This window comes from Salmo trutta, chromosome 14 (assembly GCF_901001165.1).
Source record: "Salmo trutta chromosome 14, fSalTru1.1, whole genome shotgun sequence".
Lineage (NCBI taxonomy): Eukaryota > Metazoa > Chordata > Actinopteri > Salmoniformes > Salmonidae > Salmo > Salmo trutta.
The window spans coordinates 54,855,545-54,873,199 of NC_042970.1; the positions used below are offsets into that span (position 1 = coordinate 54,855,545).

The following is a 17,655-nucleotide window of genomic DNA, read 5'->3' on the forward strand; positions in this document are numbered from 1 at the left end:
GTGGCCTATTGTCTTCGTCTTCCCCTGTCCATGAGGGTTCATTCCATCTTCCACATCTCCAGACTCAAGCCTGTGGTGTTTAGTCCTCTAGCTCCGGCCACTCGGCCTCCACCTCCGCCTCGCATGATAGCGGGACAACCAGCCTAACACTATGCGATGCATCCTCTCCAGTTGCCAGTTCCGGCGTGGGACTCAGTATCTTGTGGACTGGGAAGGTTATGGTCCTGAGGAGCGATCCTGGGTTCCGGCTCGAGACATTCTGGACCCCAGACTCATTCGGGATTTCCGTCGCCGTTCAGCTACCCCTGGTGGAACGTCAAGAGCCGTTTCTGTGTTATTTGATTGTTGTTTCCTTAGGTTACCTCTGGAGGGGACCCTTACCCTGTTATCTAGTTTCCAGGTTACCCTGATTATTATTTATTGGATTCACATGTGTTTAATTACCTTCTCTGTTCACCTAGTTGCCTTGTTATTTAGGTTCCTCAGTTGGTCTGTATCTTTGCTTAGGTCTCATGTTTTATTAGTGTGCTCTTGTGCGGTTGCCTTGTTTCTGTTAAGACTAAGTAAAAGTTATGGAATTATCCTTACCTCTCCTTGCTGTGTTTCTATGTGCCTGGGTTCGAGTTCATACTAGCATTATTGTTACAGAATTCACTGTATTGTTTGTTTTTTAGGATATAGTCTAGGCCTATGATCTGGGCCCGGTTTCCCAAAATCATCTTAAGGCTAAGTTAATCGTTAGAACCTTCATAGAAGCATCATTAAATCTCTGAGCTGTTTCCCAAAACCATTGTTATTAGCGTTGCATTTACATGCTCGTAATCTAACGCCTGACTCAGACCACTCGTAGAACAGCTAAGTGCATCGTTAGATGTAGGAAAGATGCATCATTAAAACACTCGTAAGCCTAAGTTCCATCGCTATTGGGAAACTGGGACCAGGACTATTTTCTAAAAGAACATTCAACCTTTTTTACATTTAACCTGTCTTCTCTTGAGATTAAAGTATTTTACAGCAAGATATGAATTCCCACAATTATATTTTTCTTTAAATGATGTATTTTATTAAAACAGAATTTCATTAAATAGCCCAAATTATCTAGAAAAAAATCATTAAAGGTTCAATTTAAAATAAAAACTTTTTCAAATGGAAAAATGTGTCTCTAAAATAAACATAGCAGATGGTTAATTAAGTTCTGGTTCCATACCTGTTAAGAGAGAAAACGACATCAGTTAAATCGCCAAAATGCTTCCTAGTATGCAAATTAGGGAGCCAAATGAACGGCTCTCTTACCGATGTGATTCGGTAGACTAGTAATGATTCACTCACTTTAACGTCACTGTTTGGCAAGTCCTGATGGTCTTCATATCAAAAATACAAACGAGATCTTCAGTTTACTTGTCCCGATGCGATACTATGGACATATAACTACATTTTATGATTTACGAATGCCAAGGATATATGAGATAAACTTTGACACCTTTTATAACTAGTCAAGCTTGCTGTTCATCAATAAAATCACAGTAAGCCTATGCGCCAGCACTTTGTAGTTTCTTATGAAACACGCAAAAGAAAATAAATGAATGTGCCTGAAAACAATAGGTCGTTATCAATAAAACGCCACAATACCGTGCAGAGAATTTGATTTGGCTGCTGGGTAAACCAGCTCCAGTAAACCATTGAGAACTGTGTGCCGTTTAAGGGATTCTAAAATAAATGCATTTTCTCAAAACCATTAAAGAGAAGATGAAGAGCAGATGATTTTGAGCATTAGCATTACATATGCAAAGAATGAGTTGTTATAGTTTCCTTGTTTTTTGAGATATCAAAATCTAGTTAAGTGTGGTTCATCTTAGGGACATCGATGGCAAGTATTCAAATTGATATGCCACTGTGGAGTAGATTTACAGTGGTTTAAATGGACATGATTTGTCAAAACTCAGCCATCAGACCAATCCCTTAGCTTTTCTCAAACTATGTTAAGACATGTGCCATTGGCCTACATACTACATGTGGTTATGGTTAATGAGAATAGGTTTTTCAAAGGATTTTCAAAATTTCCAAGATGGAGAAAAATCTATCCTGACGGACCTTGTGTCCTTGCGGAAAATTTGTTCAACATGAGGAAAGACACCTACATACAAAGTTTCAAGTCTCCCTGTCAAATGGGGCAACGGATATGAGGGTTTACGTGAGACTGCTTATAACAGCTATAGGCCAATCGGTGCCATTCTTTTTAACCAAGTTACTCATGGCATCTAGTTTCTGTGTTCCAAATTAGAAAAAAGTTACCAATCTATGCTAAAAACAAAAACCTTAAGAATTCAGAGAATAACAATATGTTTCACAGCTTTGTTCTGAACCCCTAATAAAGCATTTCTCATTGAACATTCCTAAATTGAGCTTGATAAGTCAAATAGCAGCCCTAACTAGTGTTCACTTACTTGCTGTCAAAATAGCATTCCATCTGTTCTTTATGCATGTCAACCTGTTCCCAAGCCAATCCAGTTCAGGCAAGGGGAGTTTGCACATGGTCTTGTTCAGGTGAAAAAGCCAGAACTTCCATCTTGATATTAAACAGACACAGCCAAGACACTTGGATATTTCTCAACCAAGATTATTAACGACTTGCGTAAACATAAAACATCTTTACCTGGTTGTAACAGAGACCAGTTGGTTGTAATCTGGTTATATAATATCCCAGAAAAATGGTTTACAACCAGAGAATTATGACATTAAGACGTTCTGTGCCACATTTTGCCGGCTTGGAATACTACTGACCTGTTAACTTGAATTAACCCAGTGGTAAGCTCACAGACCAGAAACGTTAATTATTTTATTTAATGTAACCCTGCCAGGTTCTGCAGTTCTGCATAGATTTTTGAAAGGATATGTGCACCTGCAGTGAAAGCATAAGTCCAAGTCACAAGTTAACATAGTTTATTTACATCTGTAAAGATCTCTTGCAGCCTCTAAAATGCAAGCAGAAGAATATGCAGTCATTAAAAATAACAGTTGGATCTATTTACGATCAGCACATAAATAAGACAACAGAAACATTGTGAAAACACAAAAGACTGAGGAAGGAAGAACAAGAGTAGGATGGAGACTGGACAAGGAGTGATTCGAGAGTTCTGTAGCATACAGTATAAAAGAGTAATTCCTTTCCTTAGCTAGTAGCATTCCTCAGTTTGAAATGTTCTGTTCGTTTTGGACAGTTCTAGAACAATTTTACAGGTCCTTGATTCCTGTATTAATTGTCTGGTGGTGTCATTTGGAGGTGTAGTGGCTTTCTGTGAGTTCTCAGTTTGAAGGTAGCGGCTCCCCCTCTCTGCTTAACAGTGGAGCTGTGAGTCTGTCCGTCTCGTCTGTGGCCGGTGTTGCAGGTTTTGACGGCACCCTATGGTTTAAGTGTCTTCCTGTGGAGTCTGTGGTACTAAAACAGTTTCCAGTCAACAATCTTTTTTTCTCCCCGCTGACTGGACAAGAAAAGAAAAGCAGTATTAAGATGGGTCTGCGAACAGGGAGAACACCAGAGCATGCTAAAACCAAAAAATGAAAAACCTCTTGGCTGGATTACTGTCAAACCTCACATGTGGTTTCATTTTCCCTCAATTGCTTTTAAAGCTGAATAGCTAACATGAACTATTTCCCCCTTACTTCAGAGACAAACAAAAGGAGGAAAAATTCCAGCCCACAGCCAAGCGAGAATAGAGAGATCCATTGTCATCTTTACTTTCACATTAATGTTTCCATCAAACAAGTATTTTAGTCATGTTGGACACATAAGGAATGTCAGAGTGGATTTTTTTGTGTGCATCTTCCTGGTAAGACAGCACCAGTTTATGGAACTGAACAGCAAGCATTGACCGACAGTGCAATAATCATTTAGGTATGGTCTGGGAATTTACTCTATGGGGGCATGCCCATCAGCGGCCAGTCACTGCTGATTCTGGGGCCTGTAGGGTTAATAAAAACACACACACACACACACACACACACACACACACACACACACACACACACACACACACACACACACACACACACACACACACACACACACACACACACACATATATATATATATATATACACACAGTGGGGGAAAAAAGTATTTGATCCCCTGCTGATTTTGTACGTTTGCCCACTGACAAAGAAATGATCAGTCTATAATTTTAATGGTAGGTTTATTTGAACAGTGAGAGACAGAATAACAACAAAAATATCCAGAAAAATGCATGTCAAAAATGTTATAAATTGATTTGCATTTTAATGAGGGAAATAAGTATTTGACCCCCTCTCAATCAGAAAGATTTCTGGCTCCCAGGTGTCTTTTATACAGGTAACGAGCTGAGATTAGGAGCACCCTCTTAAAGGGAGTGCTTTTAACCGCAGCTTGTTACCTGTAAAAAAGACACCTGTCCACAGAAGCAATCAATCAATCAGATTCCAAACTCTCCACCATGGCCAAGACCAAAGAGCTCTCCAAGGATGTCAGGGACAAGATTGTAGACCTACACAAGGCTGGAATGGGCTACAAGACCATCGCCAAGCAGCTTGGTGAGAAGGTGACAACATTTGGTGCGATTATTCGCAGATGGAAGAAACACAAAAGAACTGTCAATATCCCTCGGCCTGGGGCTCCATGCAAGATCTCACCTCGTGGAGTTGCAATGATCATGAGAACGGTGAGGAATCAGCCCAGAACTACACGGGAGGATCTTGTCAATGATCTCAAGGCAGCTGGGACCATGGTCACCAAGAAAACAATTGGTAACACACTGCGCCGTGAAGGACTGAAATCCTGCAGCGCCCGCAAGGTCCCCCTGCTCAAGAATACATATACATGCCCGTCTGAAGTTTGCCAATGAACATCTGAATGACTCAGAGGACAACTGGTGAAGGTGTTGTGGTCAGATGAGACCAAAATGGAGCTCTTTGGCATCAACTCAACTCACCGTGTTTGGAGGAGGAGGAATGCTGCCTATGACCCCAAGAACACCATCTCCACCGTCAAACATGGAGGTGGAAACATTATGCTTTGGCGTGTTTTTCGGCTAAGGGGACAGGACAACTTCACCGCATCAAAGGGACGATAGACGGGGCCATGTACCGTCAAATCTTGGGTGAGAACCTCCTTCCCTCAGCCAGGGCATTAAAAATGGGTCGTGGATGGGCATTCCAGCATGACAATGACCCAAAACACATGGCCAAGGCAACAAAGGAGTGGCTCAAGAAGAAGCACATTAAGGTCCTGGAGTGGCCTAGCCAGTCTCCAGACCTTAATCCCATAGAAAATATGTGGAGGAAGCTGAAGGTTCGAGTTGCCAAACGTCAGCCTCAACCATAATGACTTGGAGAAGATCTGCAAAGAGGAGTGGGACAAAATCCCTCCTGAGATGTGTGCAAACCTGGTGGCCAACTACAAGAAACTTCTGACCTCTGATTGCCAACAAGGGTTTTGCCACCAAGTACTAAGTCATGTTTTGCAGAGGGGTCAAATACTTATTTCCCTCATTAAAATGCAAATCATTTTATAACATTTTTGACATGCGTTTTTCTGGATATTTTTGTTGTTATTCTGTCTCTCACTGTTCAAATAAACCTACCATTAAAATTATAGACTGATCATTTCTTTGTAAGTGGGCAAACATACAAAATCAGCAGGGGATTAAATACATTTTTCCCCCACTGTATATATTGGAGTAAACGAATGGATAACAATACTTCTACAGATACAGTTAGCTCCAAAAGTATTGGGATTTTTGTTTTTTTGGGGGGGCACTTTGGATTTGAAATGCTACAATAACTATGAGGTTAAAGCAGACTATCAGCTTTAATTTTAGGGTAATTTCCAAAACTACATCAAACTTGTGACTACTAATTTGTTGGATGCATTTCCTGTTTGTTTTGGTTGTGTTTCAGATTATTTTCAACCCAACAGGAATGAATTCTAAATAATGGATTGTGTCAGCTTGGAGTCTTATTTTATTGTAGAATAGAATATTTATGATTTTAATGGGTGGTAGTCAGACTAACTATTACATTTCTTCTTTATGTAATTATCTTCCAATGTTGAGGCACAGAGGCGATGCGTTATAATTTTGTATTGAGCATTCACCACCATACACTGTGTATGAATGTGTGTATATAAAGTACCAGTCAAATGTTTAGACACACCTACTCATTCCAGGGTTTTTCTTTATTTTTACTATTTTCTACATTTAGGAATAATAGTGAAGACTTCAAAACCTTGAAATAACACATATGGAATCATGTAGTAAACAGTTAATGTAGTTAAACAAATCAAAATAGATTTTAGATCCTCCAAAGTAGTCACCCTTTGCCTTGATGACATCTTTGCACACTCATGGCATTCTCTCAACCAGCTTCACCTGGAATGCTTTTCCAACAGTCTTGAAGGAGTTCCCACGTATGCTGAGCACTTGTTGGCTGTTTTTCCTTCACTCTGCGGTCCAACTCATCCCAAACCATCTCAATTGGGTTGAGGTCGGGTGATTGTGGAGGCCAGGTCATCTGATGCAGCACTCCATCACTCTCCTTCTTGGTAAAATAGCCCTTACACAGCCTGGAGGTTAATGAAGCTGCCAGTTGAGGACTTGAGGTGTCTGTTCTCAAACTAGACAGTCTAACGTACTTGTCCTCTTGCTCAGTTGTGAAACTAGAGATTCTGGGTTCGAGTCCAGGCTCTGTCGCAGCCGGCCGGGACCGCGAGGCCCATGGGGCGGCACACAATTGGCCCAGCGTCGTCCGGGTTAGGGAGTGTTTGGCTGGCAAGGATATCCTTGTCTCATCGCGCAATAGTGACTCCTGTGGCGGACCGACGGTGTTTCCTCTGACACATTGGTGCGGCTGGCTTCCGGGTTGGATGGGCATTGTGTCAAGAAGCAGCGCGGCTTGGTTGGGTTGTGTTTCGGAGGACGCATGGCTCTCTCCCGAGTCCGTACGGAAGTTGCTGCGATGAGACAAGACTGTAACTACTACCAATTGGATACCACGAAATTGGGGAGAAAAAAGGGGTATAAAAATACATTTAAAATAACTTGTTTTTCAACCACTACACAAATTTCTTGTTAACAAACTATAATTTTGGCAAGTCTGTTAGGACATCTACTTTGTGCATGACACAAGTAATTTTTAAAACAATTGTTTACAGACAGATTATTTCACTTATAATTCACTGTATCACAATTCCAGTTGGTCAGAAGTTTAAAAAAACTAAGTTGACTGTGCCTTTAAACACCTTGGAAAATTCCAGAAAATGATGTAATGGCTTTAGAAGCCTCTGATATGCTAATTGACATAACTTGAGTCAATTGGAGGTGTACCTGTGGATGTATTTCAAGGCATACCTTCAAACATAATGCCTCTTTACTTGACATCATGGGAAAATCAAAAGAAATCAGCCAAGACCTTAGAAAAAAGGTTCATCCTTGGGAGCAATTTCCAAACGCCTGAAGGTACCACGTTCATCTGTACATAGTACAAAACACAAAAAGCGTACAGACTGAGGAAAGAACCAAGATATCGGGGAGGTAATATTGAAGGTGATGGAGTTCAGGTGAGTGTCATGAGGCGCAGGTGCGCGTAATGGTGGCAGGTGTGCATAATGATGAGACAACTGGCGACGTCATTACAAGGGATGGGGAGTAAAATTGACAGAATAAAAAAAATGATACTTTATTAACATAAGTATTCAGACTTTGCTACGAGACTCGAAATTAAGCTCAGGTGCATCCTGTTTCCGTTGATCATCCTTGAGACATTTTTACAACTTGATTGGAGTCCACCTGTGGTAAATTCAATTGATTGGACATGATTTGGAAAGGAACACACCTGGTCCATAAGGTCCCACAGTTGACAGTGCAAAAAAAAAAACAAGCCATGAGGTCGAAGGAATTGTTTGTAGAGCTCCGTGACAGGATTGTGTTGAGGCACCAAGCTGGCGAAGGGTACCAAACATTTCTGCAGCATTGCAGGTCCTAAAGAACACATTCTTTAAAAATAATATAAAAAAAAAAACTTTTAGCCCTTTTTCTTCCTAATTTTGTGGTATCCAATTGGTAGTTAGAGTGTGGTCTCATCGCTGCAACTCCCGTACGAAACATGACCCAACCAAGCCGCACTGCTTCTTGACACAATGCCCACTTAACCCAGAAGCCAGCCACACCAATGTGTCGGAGGAAACACCGTACACCTGGCAACCTTGTCAGCGTACGTGCGCCTGGCCCGCCACAGCAGTCACTAGAGCGCGATGGGACAAGGACATTCCTGCCAGCCAAACACTCACCTAACCCGGACGACGCTGGGCCAATTGTGTGCCGTTCCATGGGTTTCCCAGTTGTGGTCAGCTGCGACAGAGCTTGGACTCGAACCAGGATCTCTAGTGGCACAGCTAGCAACTGCGATGCAGTGCTTTAGACCACTGCGCCACTCGTGAGGCCCCTCCATCATTCTTAACCTGTTTACATGTGAATTCCAAATATTTCTAATGGTCGCCCCAGCATGAGTTTTATGCAAGTGATGTCAGAATGCAATAACTGTTCCGAAATGTGATTGTTACGCAACAGGACAGTTAACACACGCTGCCTGCTAATTATCTATAGCCTATGACTCAACTTGTCAATTTAAAATGATTTTCTAACAAGTTTCATTTTCAGTTTGAATTTAGGTGTGTTCCGCCTCATTAATTCACATAAAAGTAGCCCATTTCAGTGTTGCGTACAATTTATGTTTGAGGCTTTACTGAGCCGGACAAACTTCTCTCTTCGAGGAGAGCCAATGCACTAAACCAATGTTTCCGCAGATCAAGTATGCAGACATTTGCGCAGTCTTGCACGAATTGGCACTTTTTCTAACTGGCGCTCGCATTGCCTGCCTTGTTGTTTTCCTTACAAATAATAACTTTGGGCATGTGTGCGTTCCTATCAAAGTACCTTATTTTCTGTATATCGTGTTGTCGTTTCTACTATAGCACACTGTCTGTCTGCCTTATAATGTATTTACAGTTTTATTCACGTTTTCAAGTACTGGTGACGAGCTCAGCGTTCCTGGTCTCCGGTGCGTCTCTTCGGCCCAGGTTACCCTGCGCCAGCTCTACGCACGGTACCCCCAGTTCGCCAGCACAAACCTGTGTGACCTGTTCCAACGCCCCGCGCTTGCCGGGCTACGGGGGGTATCCAGCCAGGACGGGTTGTGCCAGTCATAAGCTCCAGACCTCAAGTGCGCCTCCAAGGCCCAGTGTATCCAGCGCCAGTTCTACACAAAGTGTCGCTAGTGCGCCTGCACAGCCCAGTTCGTCCTGTGCCCGCGCCCTGCACTTGCCGGGCTAAAGTAAGCATACAGCCAGGACGGGTCGTGCCAGTCCTAAGCTCCAAACCTCCAGTGCGCCTCCACGGCTCAGTATACCCTGTGCCTGCTCTGGGCACCCAGTCTCCAGTGCGTCTCCCCAGTCCGGTGAGACCTGTTCCGGCTCCACGTAAAGAAGCCTCCAGTGATGATCCATGGCACGAAGCCTCCAGTGATGATCCATGGCCCGGAGCCTGTAGGGATGATCCATGACACAAAGCCTCCAGTGATAATCCATGGCAAGAAGCCTGTAGGGATGATCCATGGCACGGAGCCCGCAGTGACGGTCCACAGTCCGGAACCTCCTGAGAGGGCCTACAGTCCGGAGTCTCCAGCAACGTTCCCCAGTCCGAAGCCTCCAGCGACGTTCCCCAGTCCGAAGCATCCAGCGACGTTCCCCAGTCCGAAGCCTCCAGCGGCGGTCCGCAGTCCGGAGTCTCCAGCGGCGGTCCGCAGTCCGGAGTCTCCAGCGGCGGTCCGCAGTCCGGAGTCTCCAGCGGCGGTCCGCAGTCCGGAGTCTCCAGCGGCGGTCCGCAGTCCGGAGTCTCCAGCGGCGGTCCGCAGTCCGGAATCTCCAGCGGCGGTCCGCAGTCCGGAGTCTCCAGCGGCGGTCGGCAGTCCAGAACCTCCAGCGGGGGTTTCCAGTTCTGAGCCTTCGGCGATTATCCATGGTCTGGTTCCTCCGGAGACAAAAGCGGAGGGATCAGCGGGCGGAGTGGGGGCTACGCCCCGAACCAGAGCCGCCACCAAGAGTAGATGCCCACCCGGACCCTCCCCTATAGGTTCAGGTTTGCGGCCAGGAGTCCGCACCTTTGGGGGGGGTACTGTCATGCCCTGACCTTAGAAAATAAACGTCACTCTTTTTTTAGGGTTAGGTCAGGGTGTGATGTGGGGTGGGCATTCTATGTTTTCTATTTCTTTGTGTTTAGCCGAGTATGGTTCCTAATCAGAGGCAGCTGTCTATCGTTGTCTCTGATTAGGAATCATACTTAGGCAGCCCTTTTTCCCTCCTGTGTGGGATCTTGTTTTTGTACAGCTCAGTAAGCTTGCAGAACGTGACGTTCATTTTTCCTTGGTTTGTTATTTTGTTTGAGTGTTCAGAGTTACAATAAATATAAATATGAGCACTTTCCACGCTGCACCTTGGTCTACTCATTTTGACGATCGTCACAGAGAAGTAACCATTATTTATTATTTTACATAAAGGAGTGTTTTACACAACTTTTACCAATCTTATGAGAGATTCTCCTAAATTGAAAAAATCCTGGCTTTTATAAACAAATTCTAGATATATTGTATCAAATGCTGTCACAAAGCTACAAAGATTATACCCGTTTTCCCTGCATTCTCAAAGTTTTCCATTATTTCTAGTAATAATAGAAATAATAATAAATTACAATTCTATAGTGCTTTTCATAGAATATCTTCCTTTTAAGAATCCCGTCTGATCGTGATGAATACTATCTGGTAGGGCCTTTTTTACTCTATGAGCAAAACATTTTGCCAATATTTGTCTCAACAATGAAGGGTGAATTACCTCTAGGATTAAATGGTAACAAAGTCATACTTTATGGGACTAATACTCAAAACTGAGGCAAAGGAACACACATGGAAAGACAGTGGTTCAACACAGTGTGCCATCAGTATGGTGTGAAAAATCCAGCTAGGCTCCATTCATACAGTACATTAGTTTTGAATAAGAACTGTAGCATTCACCTGTGCAACACATTGAGGCATTAATATTTGCAGGTTTTAAACAATATTATTAGCCTTTCCTGTATGCGTATAGATGGAACAAAGTAGGCTTTGGGAAACGCCCACTCCAAGAGAATTCAAACACGGGCCTTGAGGTCCGCAATACTAGTGTTCCCCCTACCATTATGTAGGTAGAGCAGGCCTGCCATGCTCTGTTGCCCTCTGCCTCAAAGAGTTTGGTTTCTATTGATTTCAGTCCATTCACTCAGTCCCTGATTAGAGGGTAAGGATGAAAAATCAGCAGTGCTGTGGCTCACATACACTCTTAGAAAAAAAGGTGCAATCCAGAACATAAAAGGGTTCTTCGGCTGTCCCCCAAAAGATAACCCTTTTTGGTTCCAGGTAAAATCCTTTTGGGTTCTATGTAGAACCCTTTTTGGTTCCAGGTAAAATCCTTTTGGGTTCTATGTAGAACCCTTTTTAAGGAGGCTTCCACCTGGAACCCAAAAGGGTTATCCTATGGGGACAGTCGAAGCACCCTTTTGGTGAGGTGATATACACTCAGTGGCCAGTTTTTTTAGGTACACAACCCCGTTCAAAATGGTTATCTTCTACAGACAGTGCGTCACGTGGCTGTGGCTTGCAGACAGGCATCTAGGCATTCAGTTACTGTTCAACTGAACGTTAGAATGGGCAAAACAAGTGACCTAAGCGACTTTGAGAGTGGTATGATCATCGGTATCAAATACAACAGGTGTAAACCTTACCGTGAAATGCTTACTTACAAGCCCTTAACCAACAGTGCAGTTCAATAGCCGATTCCAGTATCTCAGAAATGGCCGGCTACCTGGGCTTTCCACCGCAAGATAATGTCTAGGGTTTACCGAGAATGGTGTGACAAACAGCAGCAGTCCTGTTGTAGCTCGTTGATGAGAGGTCGACTGAGAATAGCAAGAATCATGCAAGCTAACAGTCGGGCCACAAACAAGGCATAATGGCGCATTACAACGGTGGTGTGCATAACGGCATATCGGAAAGCACAACTCTTCATTCCTTGTCACGGATGGGCTATTGCAGCAGACGACCACACCGAGTTTCCACTCCTATCAGCTAAAAACAAGAAGAAGCGGCTCCAGTGGGCACGTGATCACGAACACTGGACAATTCAGGAGTGGAAAAACATTGCCTGGTTCGACAAATCACAGTTCCTGTTGCGTTATGCTGACGGCAGAGTCAGGCCCTATCCTTCCTGGTGTCAATGGTACAGGCTGGTAGGGGTACTGTTTTCCTGGCACAAGATGTGTCCCTTGATACCAATTAAGCAATGTGCCCATGCCCCGAATAATTCAGACTGTTCTGGAAGCAAAGTGGGATCCGACCCAGGACTAGATGGGTTTACTGTCCGCTGAGTGTATGTTCTCATTTTATTTCAATGCAGGCTCAGATGTGAATATCTGCAGCCTACTGTATGAAAACGACCTTCCTCATGAGCCTGATTCAGTCGCCAACGCAAACCCTCTCTGTGAGCGTCAACTTATAAATAAATAAACACGTGTCCGTCGGAGGCAGCGTGACGGACCGGGAAAATTGGTGTCTGGCGCTGTGTTCATTTGGCTTGGGTCTCCTGGGCCTCACTCTGTGTTTGCTCAGAGGAGAAATGGGGAAATGTGATCACAGTGGAATCAGAAACAGATTCCTGACACTATGGCATGTTTGTCTTCTGAAAGCCTTGCAATATCGCAGTGGCTGAGGAGGTCTAAACGCGAGAGAAGTTGAGCCATTTAACCTTGAACACCAGATTAGAGAAAACAATTGGGATAATTTCCCACATTTTGATAACTTTTACCAACTGTTTCAAGTTCAATGTGAGTAATTTCCCACTAGATATCTGTAACTGACATTTTAGCTTAGAGCCAAGTAAGACAGATTTGTTGTTAACATTTACTACAGTAAATGGGTGATTTGGTCAATTTAATCTGTGATGGTCCTGTTGCATAACAGGTTTTCAAGTGAGTAATGTACGGATACGTACATTACTCAGAGAATCAAAACGGATTGAAATCTGCACAGTCTATATTTCACTGAATATTGTGCTACAATAAAAATGTTTTGGTACTCACAGTTGCTCTTGGACATATACCAAGAAAAAGGCTTTCGGATGGACATCCAAGTCAAGTCCTTGTATCTACTCAACATATTTTTTGGGGGTCGATAAATAAGTGGTGGCTGGTTTTCTGCATATTTTAAGTATTATTGCTCACCCACCTTTTCAAAGAAGACCTCAATTGTTTACTCGATGTACTTAGCTAGCAAGCTACCCAGACGTTATCCATGTGAGTGCTCTAGCATTTATTAATGTTCCTACATTCAAGTCAATAAAGCAATTTACCATCATTTATATAGTCATTGACTAGCTGCCATGCTGTTTGGACCAGGCTGTCTTTCAAAAGCACAGCTGTGAATGTGCATCAGAGTAGTTCTGTTCTGACATATTGTCTCATTCAAATGCCCGGTGGCCATGCACATTTCAAGTAATTAGTGACAATCAAAAGTTTTTGCTTCACTTGAGTATTTCGACATTCAGAACAACTTGCCTTTTATTGCAGGATGGAGTCCATTTCTGATAGGTGGTTGTTTTCCTGGGAAATGACGTGAGGAGAAATGTAAGTGCCTACCGAGGGAATTGAATGTAATATCATGCAATAGAACTTATAGTTGAGCAAACATTCGTTCAGACAGCGTGTGATGTGACCTCAAATACCTTCACACCTCCGCCCACATCCATACTGCCTTCACGCACAGCCACACAAACTTACATACGCACGGTCACACAAACACACTAACCCCCACCCTTGCAAATATGCGTGCACATGCACACACACCCCAAATCAATACAGGCTTCAAGGACACATGCTCGCAAGCACAAGCACACACAATCTGACCATGTCGTCATCTTCACACTCATTCTGTGTGCCGTCCTCCTCCCCATCCTCCACATCACTGTTATGGGGCTCGTCTACCAGCTCCTCTGTGTCTGAGCATGACTCGTCCTGAAACACCTCACTCTTGTTGTCCTCTGACTTCCGTAGCTCTACATACACACACACACACACACACACACACACACAGGGCTCTACATTTACATTGTTTTACTTTAAAAAGGTTAAGAGCACAACAACATCTTGAAGCACAAGAAAATATATTTTTTTAATCGATTGAGATATAGCCTATATGAATTCCAGCTACTTCTGAAGTACATGTTGTGCCCTATAAACAAATATGTAAACATGTAAATACATTTGTTTATTATAAAAAGCTAAAATGTTGATACAAATCCACATTTATGGAATATTACATTTCTACATTATGTAAAAGTAACATTTTCCTTTCGAGATACATTACATTGAAAATTGTACACTGTCTCTTTAAGTGTCACGTTTGTGATGAAGACATGCTAGAGATGTGTCATTCATTCATTACTATGATTATTGCTCTCCTGAAGAAGCTATCCCTTTTACTTTCTGTGCCCCAAATGTTTGAATATACTGGTAAAGTTAGCCGGTTCTTTGCTTGCTAGCTAATGAGGAAACAAACATGACTGAATAGATTTTTTTCTGTTGCACTGGTGCTGCTGGTCCGTTCACAATTCACCTGTGGAAACATGGCGGCTCTTAACAACAGAAAACAGAGAGAGCTGGCCATTACTATAAGAGATTGTTCGTGAGGAGATTACCTCTATCCTCAACTTGAAATTAAAACCGGTAAATTAATCACTCGCATTGCTCACTTCTAAAGTGGATGCCTATTCAACTAAAGTGGAAAGTCTGGAGAATGTGGCCAATGCGACAGAGGTGTGACTCCATTTCCCAAGATGGCGCCGACAGAGAAGGGCGTCATTATGAGTTCCAACCCAACTTGCTATATAGTGACTTTTATCGTGTTTATCTTAACTTTTTTTTTTGTTCAGAAAGTTCATATATTATTATCACAAATGACGACCAAGCAGTTTTGGACATCAGACAGTTTTCTAACCTCGATTTTGACTTCAAATACGACTCCGCTGTTCCACTGTTCATACCGGACCCTGCGTAGATGCGGGAGACGAGATGGAGTCCTGGTGAAATTGAGGCGAAGAGAAAACCGAACGGCGCTCACCTCCATTTTATTGGCAAATGTCCAGTCACTCAAGAATATGATGGATGAGTTTCGTTTGAGAGTCTCCCATCAGAGACTTGAAAAGCTGCAATATTATGTCTTACTCAGATGTGACTGAATGATGACGCTATGCACTTAGTACTCAGTTTATTCTCCATGCAGCGGCAGGATCGAACGGCGGCTTCTGGGAATTCAAAAGGAGGTGGAGTGTTTGTTTCATAAATAACAGCTGCTTCAAGTGTGAAGGAAATCTCGAGCTTTTGCTCACCTGATATAGAATACCTCATGGTAAACTGCAAACCCTTTTATCTACCAAGAGTTCTCATCCATAATTATCATGGCTGTCTACGTCCCTCCACAAGTCAATACATCTCTGGCACTCAACGAACTGTATGGGCCCATAAATAAAAAACAAGAAACCACTCTCCCAGAAGCAGCGTTGCTGGTGGGAGGTCGCTTTAATGCGGATAGACTTAAAACTGTCCTACCTCTACCAACACGTCTCCTCATCTTAAACTCTTGACCACTTTTATTCTACCCCACAGAAACGCATACAGGGCCTTCACTTGTCCTCTCTTTGGCCATGACTCCATTCTCCAGCTTCCTGTTTACAAAGAAAAGCTCAAACAGGAAGCACCAGTGATGCGCTCAACACGGAAGTGGTCAAACGAAGCAGTCACGAGTCTACAAGACTGTTGGATATGTTCCGGGATTCATCCGATAGCATTGAGGCGTTTACTACAACAGTTACGGACTTCATCAATAAGTGCATAGACCATGTCATCTCCACAGCGACTAAGAACATATCCAATCCAAAAAACATGTATTCCAGGCAATATTTATCCGCGCTGCGTTAAAGGCTAGAGTTACCACTTACAAGGAAAGGGAAATGGACATAGATGCATACAAGAAAGCCCACTACGACCTCCGAGACATCAAACATGCAAAAGGACAATATAAAAGGAAGGTGTAATCCTATTACACCGGCTCCGATGCTCGTCATATGTGACAGAGCTTGCAGACAATAATGGATTACAAAGGGAAATGAGATAAATGCCTTTTATTCTCGCTTTGAAGAATATAACACTGTGCCTTGCGTGAAAGCCCATGTTTTTCCGGATGACTGTGTGATCTCACTCTCCGTGGCCAATGTGAGCAAAAAAAGTTAGATGAACTCGTGGATACAATTTGTATGTCTCTGTGTCCAATATGAAGGAAGTTAGGGGTAGTTTTGCGAGCCAATGCTAACTAGCGTTAGCGGAATGATTTCAAGTCTATGGGTAGCATCAGATACCCATAGACTTCCAGTCACTAACAGTAGTTAGCAATGTCGCTAGCACTAGTTAGCAACTTCCTTCAAATTGCACTCAGACATTAAAATGGTATCCACGAGTTCATTTTACTCTGGAGAAGCAGATAAAGGGCCTCATTGTTACAGGGATACTTAAGGATTTTGGCAATCACAAGGCCATGTGGCCAGATGGAAAACCATTTAAAAAAAGTCTAAATCCATGTAATATAGCCAACACCTTCACAATAAATCCATTATTTATTTTAGACAGATCTAAAGAAGAATGATATGAAGAAAATGTAGAATAGCATACTCTGAGTTGTCCGTATGTTAGGTCCTGATCTAGCTATGCCAAATGGCTGTGGGCTGCTACACTAGTTCATTTAGCAGACAAGATTTTCTTATAATTCTGTGGCATTATTTTATAATATGAAGAATACAATTGAACAAATACAAAGAATGAAATATAAATATTTTCTCAAAACAATTTGAGAGAGTGTGCACATGCGGCTACTTATTCTGTGTTGAGTGGTTAACAAAGAAATAGGTACTCCTATATGCTTAATTTTGTGTTATTAATGGAACATTGGGCTATATGTTTTGATTTTATTACATTGTAAGGCTGCATGATGCGACTCTCATGATGATTTTGAAAAAAGTCGCTTGAAAGGCATGAGCTCTGCTTTGATTTTTTTACGCAGGCTGTACACACTTCATTAGTCTCTCATTCACAATTTGACAAGCATTTGATAATGCCTCGAATTTCATGGCAGCATCACCTTTGTGGCCGTAATGCACCCTAATAAAGTACATGCCTTTTTGTGGCCAGAGGCCGTTGTGCCCTTGGCCCAAAATGCTGCCCTGTGCCCTTCTCCCTGAGTGCTGTGCACTCCTAAGCACCTCTCACTCACATGGCTCTCTCCATCACGTGATTGGGTCTTTCTCACAGGTTACAAGTGAAGACAGACACATTGGGGACGCAACTGTGCGCTTCCTTATCCAATTTCTTGGTATATGAAGATATTGGAAGAAATGTCCACATTTACTTTTTGTCAGCCAACAAGATGAATAGGCCTAACAAAGAGCAAAAGCACTAGCCTACGTCAATTTACTATCCCCCATAGTACAAAAGTCAGCCGTTT

The 17,655-nt window shown here is 42.8% G+C and overlaps 1 protein-coding gene across 3 annotated transcripts in view; it reads right to left on the reverse strand.

Annotated features, from left to right (window-relative positions):
• Positions 1-2,923: 2,923 nt before the first annotated feature.
• Positions 2,924-17,655, reverse strand: part of raly (RALY heterogeneous nuclear ribonucleoprotein) — a 154,628-nt gene continuing 139,896 nt past the window's right edge. For all 3 annotated transcript variants that reach the window (XM_029776428.1, XM_029776427.1, XM_029776426.1), the window contains 3 exons: positions 14,010-14,158; positions 13,662-13,706; positions 2,924-3,479 (listed from right to left, as the gene is read on the reverse strand). In XM_029776428.1, coding sequence (XP_029632288.1) covers positions 13,665-13,706; positions 14,010-14,158 — 191 coding nt within the window. In that variant the 3' untranslated portion in view covers positions 2,924-3,479; positions 13,662-13,664. The remainder of the gene's footprint in view (positions 3,480-13,661; positions 13,707-14,009; positions 14,159-17,655) is intronic.